The 13,546-nt window shown below is 43.4% G+C and overlaps 1 protein-coding gene across 1 annotated transcript in view; it reads right to left on the reverse strand.

Annotated features, from left to right (window-relative positions):
- The window catches only part of CNTN2 (contactin 2), a 218,135-nt gene that overhangs the window by 20,848 nt on the left and 183,741 nt on the right, over nt 1-13,546 (reverse strand). Inside the window, exons 18-20 of the mRNA XM_040337562.1 lie at nt 11,488-11,722; nt 7,341-7,450; nt 858-1,044 (exon numbers count right to left, since the gene is read on the reverse strand). Of these exons, the coding sequence (XP_040193496.1) occupies nt 858-1,044; nt 7,341-7,450; nt 11,488-11,722 (532 nt within the window). The remainder of the gene's footprint in view (nt 1-857; nt 1,045-7,340; nt 7,451-11,487; nt 11,723-13,546) is intronic.

Here is a 13,546-nt window from a genome sequence, read left to right on the forward strand (position 1 = left end):
CTATCACAGTTTCGGAGGCCATGGAATGCCCAGATGGCACAAACCCTCAAATGACCCCATTTTGGAAAATAGATACCGCAAGCTATTTGCTGAGAGGTATGGTGAGTATTTTGTAGATCTCGCTTTTTTTACAAAGTTTTGAAAAAAGAAAAAAAATATATATTTTCTTTCTTCATTTTCAAAAACAAATGAGAGCTGCAAAATACTCAACATGCCTCTCAGCAAATAGCTTGGGGTGTCTAATTTCCAAAATGGGGTCATTCAGGGGGGTTTTGTGCCATCTTGGCATTTTATGGCCTTCAAAACTGTGATAGCTAGTGAGTAGTGATATCAAAAATTTACACCCTTAGAAATCCTGAAGGCAGTGATTGGTTTTCGGGGCCCCGTATGCGTCTAGGCTCCCAAAAAGTCCCACACATGGTATCCCCATACTCAGGAGTGTAAAAATAGCCATCCACCTCAGACTGAGACAACCATCCTTAAACAAGGTTTTTTTTAAAACCAACTGTCATCCACATACAATTGTAACATGTTTACCTCAGTGATTTAACAGTTCATATCTTCAGGCATTTAGCTCAAACAATCAATACCTATCCCAGACTTCATGGGGTAAATAAGATTACGTAAATAAACAGAGAGTCCCCTCATCCCATGTTCGTGGACGCATTCAGGAGATTTACCTGTGAGTTTCCTGTGTGGTTATAAATGCTGGAGTATGTTAAAGCCACACATTTGAACTGAGGAAGCCACCTGGATGAGTCATGAAATATCTTTAACATTACAATACACGTCTTGTTAAATGTGAATAACTACTTTCAGCTTTTCTGATTTAACGTCTCTTCCAATGATACACTTACGTGCTTTGCTGGTAGTGACATTAGCAATTGGGCTGGGTGGTCCAGTGCCAGCTCTGTTATAAGCGCGAACAGTCACATGGTACAAAGTGTTTGGCTTCAGTCCGCTCACTTTGGCAGTAGTATCAAGACTAGGGGATCTCACCCTATCCGCAGCTGCCTCTTTATCTCCAGCCTTCCAGTAACGAATCTGTGGAAATATATGTTCATAATACATATGTGTACCAAGAGTACAAAGCAAGTTTCTTTACACTTAACTCATGTAAGTGATGGCACAACAGATTCATGGATTATTTTGATAATTATTATAACTAATTAAAACAGGGGCTGTGTGGCCCACCGGTGGTTACTGTAGTAATCCCCAAACTAGCTGGCTGCTGTGGGAGATTGTGGACTCAGTCTTTTTCCTAACACAAAAGAGAAGAGAGGAGGGACATGGTTAAACAACAGGGAGGGCTGCTGTACAGAGATGAAGATGTGGCTTCAGGCTTCAGTTTTTTCAAAGCCACAGCACAGATTATCTTAGAGCGCTATATGCATGGGGCAAGCCTACTTATCTTCTGGTGAGAGATCTTTTTAAACACTTCACTACTGCTGGACATTTAGGCCTTATGCACAGTGGATGTTTTTGACACTACTGTTAGCGGCGTCAGACATTTTTTTTGCTGCCTCTAATCTCCCCTGCATGTTATCCTAAGTGTTCATGCACACATAGGGGGTTATTTACGAAAGCAAATCCACTTTGCACGGCAAGTGCAAACTACACTTGAAATTGCACTGAAAGTGCACTCGGAAGTGCAGTCGCTGTAGATCCAAGGGGGACATGCAAGGAAAATAAAAAACAGAATTTTAGCTGGCAAATGATTGGATGATGAAATCAGCAGAGCTTCCCCTCATTTCAGATCTACCCCTCAAATTTACAGCGACTGCACTTCAGTGTAATTTCAAGTGCACTTTGCACTTGTAGTTTGCACTTGTAGTGCAAAGTGGATTTGCCTTTCATAAATAACCCCCATAGGCTTTTAGCATCGTTTTGTGGCAGGAGAGTTTAGTGGCAAAAAAAAAAAAAACACCAGCATTTTGGCAGAAACCGCCAACGGCTACCTTAACAACCAGTGAATAGCTGGAGAGGAGAAGAGAGGAAGGGGGTCAGAAAGGGGGGGGAAACAGGGGGGGGGGGGAGGGAAATAATGCAAGAGAAAGGGTAAAGGGTGAGGGCGGAAGGGAAACAAGAATATATTATGTCCCTCATAATATATGGATAGTGCCATACCATGGGTAGGGCCATACCATGTATTCTATCAAAAACAAAAAAAAGTAGAAATCGATGCAACATTTCACTAAAATACAATTTTTTTTTCTAAATTGTGATGAACAGAACACCCCTCTGCCCCCACTCCGACCCTTACCAATTCACCAATTATGTATTTGCAATGTCTGCTCTTTTACATAATAGTAACTGCTAGCTATTACAAAAATTAACTACCCCATTGTTTGACTGAAAGCAGCTAAGTATTTCCTTTTTGAGATTAATATGAAAAGTATAGTCACACTGTGATAGGTTGATCTGAACCCAGTTTAAATTGTTCCCCTTCCCCACTCCCCCACTGGTGTACACTTATATTGGACTGTAAAGAACTGTTACTGTGCACACTTGCATCATCCAGACCACAGTGAACCCTTCTTCTGTACAATGGTACTGTTTGCACGTTTCACACCAAAAAAGGGGCATCCAAGTGCGTTTCTGGGTGTTTTCGTGTGGCATGTTTCCGACAGCCCATTCATTTTAACCAAATAAGACAACAGTAAAGTTAGCCCAATTTTTTTATATATTGTGAAAGATAATGTTACGCCGAGTAAAATGATACCCAACATGTCACGCTTCAAAATTGCTCCCGCTTGTGGAATGGCGTCAAATTTTTTTTTGGGGGGGATTTTCTTATTTATTTCTATTTTATTAATTTTTACACACAAAAAAAAAAAATGGATCACTTTTATTCCTATTACAAGGAATGTAATAGAAAAAAGCACGACAGGTCCTCTTAAATATGAGATCTGGGGTAAAAAAGACCCCAGATCTCATATTTAGACTAAAATGCCACAAGATAAAATTGTCATTTGAAAAAATGACAACAAGAAAATATTGCTTTAAGAAGCATGGGTGGAAGTGACGTTTTGACGTTGCTTCCGTCCTGCTATGCTATGGGGATGGGTGGGGGCCATCTTGCCCTCACTCGTATCCCAGCCGAGCAGGAGGAAGCACCCGATTGCCTACGCCGCTGCCGACGGCTCCCGATTGCCCTCTCCCGCCGCCGATAACAGTGATCTCGCGGAGACCACCGTTATCGTTTAAAGGACCGCTCACTGAAAAGATGGATATCTCGGTTGTGGCAGCAGCTGCTGCCGTTACCGAGATATCCATCTTTAAAAAAATGACGTATATATACAGTGAGGGGTCAAATGCGTGGGAAAGTGCAAAAGTAAAGCATGATTTTTTAAATATATGCCACACAGTGCTATGTGTTTTGGTGGCCACAAATGCACAGACGTTTACTAGATGCATGGCGGTGCCATTAAGAATTAAATGGCACCCATGTGCATCTGCAGAGGGCAGTGCATTACTGTGCGATGCAGTAAATGCGCGTTTCCTGCACCGCAAATGGAGTGAATCACCCATGAAGCATACCAAATGGGACTACAAGTGAACCGTTCTCAGAACCACCTCTTTCAAGTGGCTCCAGATGTGGTACGCTTAACCGATCCCAGGCATGGTTCTAAGCACTCACACTACACAAATAAACGAGCCCAAAGGGGTGAACCGTGCCCAGGACCAGTGTGCCAGTGTGAGTACACTTTAAGATTAAAGCCATCCTCATTAATAAAAAATTAACATCATCATGAATTATATTTATTATTAATAACTTCATTTGTTTTTGTTTACCATTTATTGCCTAAATGCAAACTTTCTACCTTAGCAGAGAATACATTAATTATGTGGGAATACAGCATTTTGTAAGGCCCCATGTACACGGGACACTGCTAAACGTACGTTCAGAGGCAGTTGGATATTCAAATACCCCTAAACTCATTCAATGTTATCCTATGTGACCATGTACATAGTCTTGTTTATTGCCGTTTTTAGGCAGTTTAACAGGGTTTCTTTGAAAGCAAAAAATGGGTTCAGACGCAGAAGATTTCCATGTTTCAGAGGCCAAATGCGACTAAACGCGGCTAAACGTGGAAACCGTGTTTAGCAGCGTTTCGTTTATAGGCATTTTTAGTTTTTGGCCATTTAAAAAAAAAAATATATATATATATATATCATTTTTTTAGAGACGCTTCTGAACCCAAACGCGTCAAAACGCTGCTAAACGCGGCAAAACTGACATTTTAAACGTGTGTTACCATCTGTCAAGTTTAATCATTTAGGAGCAGTTGTAAAAACGTCTTGTGTACATGGAACTTTAGACAGAAATGTTATTGCTTCTTTAAACATCTATGAATTTAAGGAGGCAGCAACAGCATGAGAATTATTTAGCTACAAATTGGGCATGCTTAAAAATCCTTGTAACCAGCACTTCAGACTACTTGCATCCAAGCTTGTTTAATTTCTCTACACCAGTGGTTTTCAAATTGCAGCCCAGGGTCCAGGTGTGGCCCTTTCCTTGCCCTTATCCTGCCCTTGAGGCATGATATAAGACAGTATTTCTCCCACCGACATCAACAATGCATGCCCTTACCACTGACACCGAAAATGGAGCACTATTTCTCCCCTTGTATCAAAGATGGGGCATTGTTAACTCCCACTGGACACTACCAGGACAATTTCTACCCCCACTGGCCACAGTCCAACCCCCCTAATATCACTAAGGACCAACGCTGTATTCTGGCCTAGGCCAACATGGCCCAGGCCTAGGGCAGCACTTTGCAGGAGGGCAGCACGGAAATAGTCCCCGCCGGCTAATAGTGTATCGCAAGCTGCTTCTAATTTTGACTGTCCTATCATCCTGGACCACAAACCTTTCTCACTGTGCTATGTTTTCTGCTGCACCATTGGCATGGTTATATCTTCTTTTTTTTTTTTTTTACAAGAAATGGTTATATTTTCTTAGGGCCAGATTCTTGTACATCTGCATAAAATTGTGCGGGCGTAACATATCTGATTTACGTTACGCCTCCGCAACTTACACGGGCAAGTGCTGTATTCTCAAAGCACTTGCTCCGTAAGTTGCGGCGGGGTAGCGTAAATCGGCCGGCGTAAGCCCGCCTAATTCAAATTTGGATCAGGGGGGCGTGTTTTATGTAAATGTACTGTGACCCGACGTGATTGGCGTTTTTTCCTGAACGGCGCATGCGCCGTCCGTGGAATTTCCCAGTGTGCATTGCTCCAAAGTACGCCGCAAGGACGTCATTGGTTTCGACGTGAAGGTAAATGACGTCCAGCCCCATTCACGGACGACTTACGCAAACGACGTAACTTTTTCAAATTTCGACGGCCATACTTAACATTGTTACGCCGCACTTATGCCACCATATAGCAGGGGCAACTATACGCCGGGAAAAGCCTAACGTAAACGGCGTAACTTTACTGCGTCGGCTGGGCGTACGTTCGGAAATTCGCATATCTAGCTAATTTGCATACTTGACGCGGAATTCGACGAAAGCGCCACCTAGTGACCAGCGTAAATATGCAGTTACGATCCGACGGTGTAACACAGTTACGCCAGTCGGATCTACGGGAAATCTATGCGTAACTGATTCTAAGAATCAGGCGCATAGATACGACCGTGCAACGCAGAGATACGACGGCGTATCTGGAGATACACCGTTGTATCTCTTCTGAGAATCTGGGCCTTATTCTTCTCCATAAAATTATCAGAAATGTGTGCTTAAAGTAGAACTATAGGCAACACTTTTTTTTTCATTTTGGATAGAGTAAGGGAGGGTTATAGCCCCTGTCAGTTTATTTTTTATCATCCCTGTCCCATTGCAGAAGTTTCCCTTCACTTCCTGCCCTATCATAGCCAAACAGGAAGTGAGAGGAAATCTATGCAAATTAAGGGAATCCAATGCCCCCCCTCCCCAGGCCTTAAGAACTAGTGTCCCCACTTGAAAATGTCAGGGGGGATCTTAATCAGAGAGGGGTGTGGCCTTAATCAGAAGGGGTGGATCGTATTTAAATTAGGGGGTGCATGAGTTTAGTCAGGCCTAGGGCAGCACAAAACCTAAATACACTACTGCTAACCCGGTGCGGTAAAACATGGTGTCACCCCCCCCTCTGTCTAGGCTGCCCAGCACCAAGCAGGCAGCGCACGGGCACGGGGCGCACCCCAAACCAGCCCCTGTAAATGATAGTATAGGGCAGTATAGTGGCAGGTTAGGGTAGTATAGAGTGGTATAGTGGCAGGTTTGTGTAGTGGGGTGGTATAGGACAGGTTAAGGTGGTATAGGGCATGTTGGGGTGATATAGGGTAGTTTGGGGTGGTATAGGGCAAGTTAGGGTTGCATAGGGCAGGTTGGGGTGGTATAGGGCAAGTTAGGGTGGTACAGGGCAGGTTGGGGTGGTATAGTGCAAGTTAGGGTGGCATAGGGCAAGTTGGGATGGCATGGGAAAGGTTGGGGTGGTACAGGGCAAGTTAGGGTGGCATTGGGCAGGTTGGGGTGGTATAGGGCAAGTTATGGTGGCATAGGGCAGATTGGGGTGGTACAGGGAAAGTTGGGGTGGCACAGGGAAAGTTGGGGTGGCATGGGAAAGTTTGGGGTGGTACAGGGCAGGCTATGGTGGCACAGGGCAGGCTGGGGTGGTACAGGGCAGGCTGGGGTGGTACAGGGCTGTTTGGGGGGGTACAGGTCTGTTTGGGGTGGTACAGGGCAGGCTGGGGTGGTACAGGGCTGTTTGGGGGGGGGTACAGAGCAGGCTGGGGTGGTACAGGGCAGGCTGGGGTGATACAGGGCAGGCTGGGTGGTACAGGGCTGTTTGGGGGGGTACAGGGCAGGCTGGGGTGGTACAGGGCAGTTTGGGGGGGTACAGGGCAGTTTGGGGGGGTACAGGGCAGGCTCGGGTGGTACTGGGCACGCTGGGTGATACAGGGCAGGCTGGGGTGATACAGGGCTGTTTTGGGGGGCACAGGGCAGGCTGGGGTGGTATAGGGCTGTTTGGGGTGGCACAGAGCAGGCTGGGGTGGTACAGGGCAGGCTGGGATTGCACAGGGCAGGCTGGGCATGTCAGCTAAAAAAAAAAAAAAAAAAAACGGGATGGTGTCACCCCTCTAGCGGGTGTCACCCGGTGCGGACCGCACCCCCCGCACCCCCCTAGCAACGCCTCTGCTGCTAAGGACAGTAAACTGGCCCTTTGTTTACAAAGTTTGGAGACTTGCTCTACACAGTCAGATAACGGATATTATTGGTCCACATGTTCGGCTGCATTGTTGTCAAAAAACAAACAAAAAATTATTCACTTCTCATTACTCTCCAGTCTCCTCTTACCTCATAGCCCAGTAAAACACCATTAGTAGGTGACACATGGTTCCATTCCATCTCAATATCCGATGATGATATTGCTGTAGATTTTACTTTGGAAGGGGAGATGTTTGGCTCTAAGGAACAAAAACTAAAATAATTATTCTTATTGTGTAGAGTGTTAGTGTAGTGTTAGTATAGTGTGTGATTATAGTGTGGTGTCAGTGTAGTGTGTTAGTCTAGTGCAGTGTTTAACACAGCATTATATAACATTTAGTGCTGTATACCTAGTGTCAGTTTTATGATCACCAACAAGCAGTTTTTAAGATGTCTCATTATCTCAGGGAACCTGAAAGAACCACTCTGCACTCCATGTGACAGGCAGTGGAGAGGACAGCAGAGCTAGTCAAAGCCTGTCACTAAATAAAATGGTTAGCTTGAAGTCCTGTTTACACAGGCTTTTGCTTTGCTTCAGCTTTGCTTAAAAAATTATACCCCATGTAGTTTAGTGGTCCTTCAATGCATCTTCAAAGCCTCCAAAGAACTCTATGGCAACGCTCACTTAAAGCCCCACTGAAGCCCCACCAAAGTCTCATTGAAGCCTCGTCGAAGCCTTACCAAACCCTCGTCGAAGCCCCACCAAAGCCCAACCGAAGCCCCACCGAAGCACCAAGCAAAAGTCTGTGTAATCAGGACTGTAAGTTAACCATTTTATTTAGTGACAGGTGCTTTGATTGGCATTCAGAGAGCTTTAACAAAGCATGACCAAAGCATGACCTGAAGTGTAAACTAGCCCTAAATCTCATAACTGGATAGCCAAAAAGATGAAACCAGCAAGCAATATATTCCTTGTGTGCATTGAGATATAGCCAGTGAAGAACTGAGACACCATAATCAATAATTAAGGTGTGCTGGGATACAGTATATGCAGCTATCCCTTCCCTAATGCCGCGTACACACGATCGGAAATTCGGACAAGAAAAGTCAGATGTGAGCTTTTGGTCGGAAATTCCAACCGTGTGTATGCTCCATCGGACTTTTGCTGTCAGAATTTCCGCCAACAAAAGATTGAGAGCAGGTTCTCTATTTTTCATTATAAAAGTTCCTATCAAAAAATCCGCTCGTCTGTATGCCATTCCGACTCGCAAAAAAACATGCATGCTCAGAATCTAGCAGAAGAGCCAAACTGCCTATTGAACTTCATTGATCTCTGCTCGTCGTACGTCTTGTACGTCACTGCGTTCTTGACGGTCGGAATTTCCGAGAAGATTTGTGTGACCGTATGTATGCAACACAAGTTTGAGCCAACATTACGACAAATCCACGATTTTCTTGTCGGAATTTCCGATCTTGTGTACGCGGCTATAGAACTGTCCAACAAGGGCTTCCAAACAATCTGTACCAAAAACACAAAAAAAGAAGGAAGCGCAACCTAGTGCAAGCTACATTTTTGCTTTTTCCACAATATACCTTATTACATCTAGGCATCACAACAGTATATGTTTTTTTTTTTTTTTTTTTTGCACATGCAGTGGGGTGAACAAGTATTTGATACGCTGCCGATTTTGCAGGCTTTCCTACTTACAAAGCATGTAGAGGTCTGTCATTTTTATCATAGGTACTCTTCAACTGTGAGAGACGGAATCTAAATCCAGAAAATCACATTGTATGATTTTTAAATAATTAATTTGCATTTTATTGCATGACATAAGTATTTGATCACCTACCAACCAGTAAGAATTCCGGCTCTCACAGACCTGTTATATTTTTTCTTTAAGAAGCCCTCCTGTTCTCCACTCATTACATGTATTAACTACACCTGTTTGAACTCGTTACCTGTATAAAAGACACCTGTCCACATAAAATTGTAGACCTGCACAAGGCTAGGATAGGCTACAGGGCAATGAGAAGGCAACAACTGTTGCGCAATTATTAGAAAATTGAAGAAGTTCAAGATGACGGTCAATCGCCCTTGGTCTGGGGCTCCATGCAAAATTTCACCTTGTGGGGCATAAATGATCATGAGGAAGGTGAGGGATCAGTCCAGAACTACACGGCAGGACCTGGTCAATGACCTGAAGAGAGCAGGGACCACAGTTTCAAAGAAAACCATTAGTAACACACTACATCGTCTTGGATCCCCCTGCTCAAGCCAGTGCAGGTCCAGGCCCGTCTGAGGTTTGCCAATGACCATCTGGATGATCCAGAGGAGGAATGGGAGAAGGTCATGTGGTCTGATGAGACAAAAATAGAGCGTTTTGGTCTAAACTCCACTCACCGTGTTTGGAGGAACAAGAAGGATGAGTACAACCCCAAGAACACCATCCCAATCTTGAAGCACGTGGAAACATCATTCTTTGGGGATGCTTTCCTGAAAAGGGGACAGGACGATTGCACCGGATTGAGGGGAGGATGGATGGGGCCATGTATTGCGAGATCTTGGCCAACAACCTCCTTCCCTCAGTAAGAGCATTGAAGATGGGTCGTTGCTGGGTCTTCCAGGAGTGCCTCCGTAAGAAGCATCTCAAGGTCCTGGAGTGGCCTAGCCAGTCTCCAGACCTGAACCCAATAGAAAATCTTTGGAGGGAGCTGAAAGTCCGCATTGCCCAGCAACAGCATCAAAACCTGAAGGATCTGGAGAAGCTTTGTATGTAGGAGTGGGCCAAAATCCCTGCTGCAGTGTGTGCAAACCTGGCCAAGAACTACAGGAAATGTATGATCTCTGTAATTGCAAAGAAAGGTATCTGTACCAAATATTAAGTTATGCTTTTCTGATGTATCAAATACTCATGTCATGCAATAAAATGCTAATTACTTAAAAATCATACAATGTGATTTTCAGGATTTTTGTTTTAGATTCCGTCTCTCACAGTTGAAGAGTACATATGATAAAAATTACAGACCTCTACATGCTTTGTAAGTAGGAAAACCTGCAAAATCGTCAGGGTATCAAATACTTGTTCTCCCCACTGTATGTAATTTCTCTCCTTGGGCTATTTGATATATGATGTGTCTGAAATTGGGTAGATTTACCATGTGCAATGTTTAGGCACACTTTTCTTAACCCTGTGCAGTGATATGCTAGCTACATATGTAATGACTTTATTGACTTAATGTGCCCCTTAAATTGGTACGATCCCCGCTTTCTATACCACCATATAAGAGCACTCCAGCAGTCAACTTCCACTATACAATTGTCAAAAAAAACGATTTATGTTCTGTTTTATTGTTTTTTTATCAGGCCAGGTCTGGCTTTTTTTGCTGGCTGTTCCTTTGCTGCGCTCCCCAGGGGTCCTGGTCTTGTACTCCCACATGGGGGCACGTGTGACAATAACCCTCCCGATACTATGATGAATGTCGTTATTTTTAATCTAGTTGGCTGAAGTATGCTTTCACCTTTAAAGGACGGTTTTGTTACTTCATATACAACGGACTATTTTATTGACATGCATTTGTATGTTTTTTTTTCTTAAAAGAAACTCATGTTCTACTACTATAAACCCCTGAAGAAAGAATTCCATTCTGAAACACGTTGGTTTCTGTGTGTGATTGAACATGATGTACTCTATTGTTCTACTATGAGGTGATCCATCTGTTACACCAGCCATCTGCACTTTTTAATATTTATAAATAAATGTTATTTTCTTACTACTTTTGCTGACATATCTTATCTTTACTTTTTGCTTTTTATACTATTTGGGCCTATATAGTCCCATGACCGGGGGGGGGGGGGGGCCCTCCCTGGTTGTCTATATTTTTAGGATGACGGTGCCATATTCCTTTTGATTGCACCTTCTCTACTTGTAGATAGTGCAAGCTAAACAGCTTGGTTATATGCATTTCATCTACAGTATGTATTTTGCTTATGAATTAATACTTCTTCACCCAGTCCATAACCAATAACCATACCACCAAAACTAAACTGTATGCAGTTTGGTGTTTTATTCTATTTTATATACAGGTAAAACTCTTCATTTACTGCTATTCTTTTTTTTTTAGAATTGAATGGCAAGCGCAAAAATTAGTAATTATTAGTATTTTATCTAGCCAATATTCTAGGGATATTCTAAACTGTTGTAACACAGCACACCACTTGATATTGACTATTCGCCACAAACATATTAAGAAAAGTTAAGTTACACTGTACAATATATAGTATATAAATAAATCCTACCATCCTCTGCTGAATATACAGTGGTCTCTAAACTGTATGGTCCTTCTCCCTTCCGATTAAAAGCTTTGATCATGACGTCAAAGGGCAAATAAGCTGTAATGGTCTCATTCCGGTATACAAACTGATGGGACTGCACCCCAGATACTCTAAATGTTTGCCAAGTGTCCTCAGTCTTTCTTTTAAAAGCTATGATATATCCAAAACCATCTCCATTCTGATATTGTCTGCCAAGAGGCTGGAACATCAAGAAAAATAATATGATTATTTGTGTCTATTAAATTTCAGCTTTAAACATGAAGGATGCAGCATATAGTTCATGAAAAACGATTCTGAGGCCCCGTACACACGACCAAGTTTCTCTGCAGAATTCAGCCAGAAACTTGATCGGAGCTGGATTCTGCCGAGAAACTCGGTCGTGTGTACACTTTTCAGAGAGGAAGCCGACGAGGAACTCGTCGGGCCAAATAGAGAACATGTTCTCTATTTCCTCGTTGTTCAATGAGGAAAGTTGGCCCGCCGAGATCCTTGGCGGCGTCACACAGAACTCGACGAGGAACTCAATGTGTTTGGCACGTCGAGTTCCTCGGACGTGTGTACGGGGCCTGAGAGTTTCCAAAGTTATTTTGTCAACATTCTGTTGACAAAGAAAAAGCATGCAAACAAAGGTTTTCTTAAATATTTCTATGGATCTAAGGAGGCAGCATTTTCTTCCAAAATTTAGGGAGACCAAAATTGTAAATTGCATAGAATATCCATTCCTGAATAAATGAAGTTTATAGGACAATATTTTCCCCGTTTACTGCTTTGTCCTGACACGCTAAATTTGACTTTGTTCAGATGTTTTGTTATTTTAGGGTGGAACAGCATACTTTGGAGTGCTGACCACTTCAATATTGTTTGTCTCTGTGGTGGCACCATTGGCTGCTGCACCCAACCTATCAATAAGCCGGCAAGATTATGTGTGCAAGAAAAGTTACACATGTATTTTGTTAGCTGGAGCCCCACCCCCATCACATAATGGCTTATACATGCTTAAAATCCCTATTAAATGTTCCTGACAAAGAGGTAGCGATGGAAAACAAGGTAGGGGCAGATGCATTTTCCAGTGTTTTGCAGGGAGGAAAAAAATGCTAATAACTGGGAGAGAAGCCATCCTCACAACACTTTAGAGGAGCAGCCTTCCTCACTACAAGATTACGAATGTGATGTCTAGGGTGATCAAACTAGTACCTGGTTGCTGTCTGTAGAGGCTGACCTACAAGTGCTGGGTTCAGTCGATCCAACTTCAAGGCTTCAATACTAGGGATGAGCTTTATATTCGAGTCGAACTCATGTTCGACTCGAACATCGTATGTTCGATCGTTCGTCAAATTACGAAAGTTTTGGGCCATTCGTGCCAAATTCGAGTGGCGTGTCACGGCCCATAATTCATTGCGGCATCGCAGTGCATTGCTGGCTGATGATTGGCCAAGCATGCACTATGACCAGCATGCTTGGCCAATCACAGCTTTCAAAAAACGGAGAGCCATAATTGGCCAAAGCCAGGGTGGCTTTGGCCAATTATGGCTAAGGAGGTTTAGTACACGCCCCACACTATAAAAGGCCGCCTGCAGGTGTAGTGTGTTGCGGTGGTGAAGAGAGAGAGGACAGAGAGAGAGTGTAATTTTTTGTAGGTAGATAGAGCAGGCAGGCTAGTCCGTTAAAGTTACAGTGTGTAGAGGATATATATGCATCCCAGGTGTTGTGTATATATATTTATACACTGTATAGTTTAGCTAGATCCGCTCTTCCTAATTTACAGAGAGGCAGGCAGGTGATTGTGCTTAGCTGCAGTATTCTCACATGGTGTACTGCCTGTGTCCTCTGCAGTGTGCACCTAAAGCTACGTGGTGTGTGTACTGCCTGTGTCTGTGCTATTTTTCTCAATGATTTTCATCCATATTGCAGGGACCAGACATTACATTAAAGCTGCAAGCAGTTTTAAATAACTTTTTTCTTATAGTAATCTCATTTTGTGCAGGGACAGTTCTAAACACCTGCCACTTCACTGGCATACTAT

This window comes from Rana temporaria, chromosome 2 (assembly GCF_905171775.1).
Source record: "Rana temporaria chromosome 2, aRanTem1.1, whole genome shotgun sequence".
NCBI lineage: Eukaryota > Metazoa > Chordata > Amphibia > Anura > Ranidae > Rana > Rana temporaria.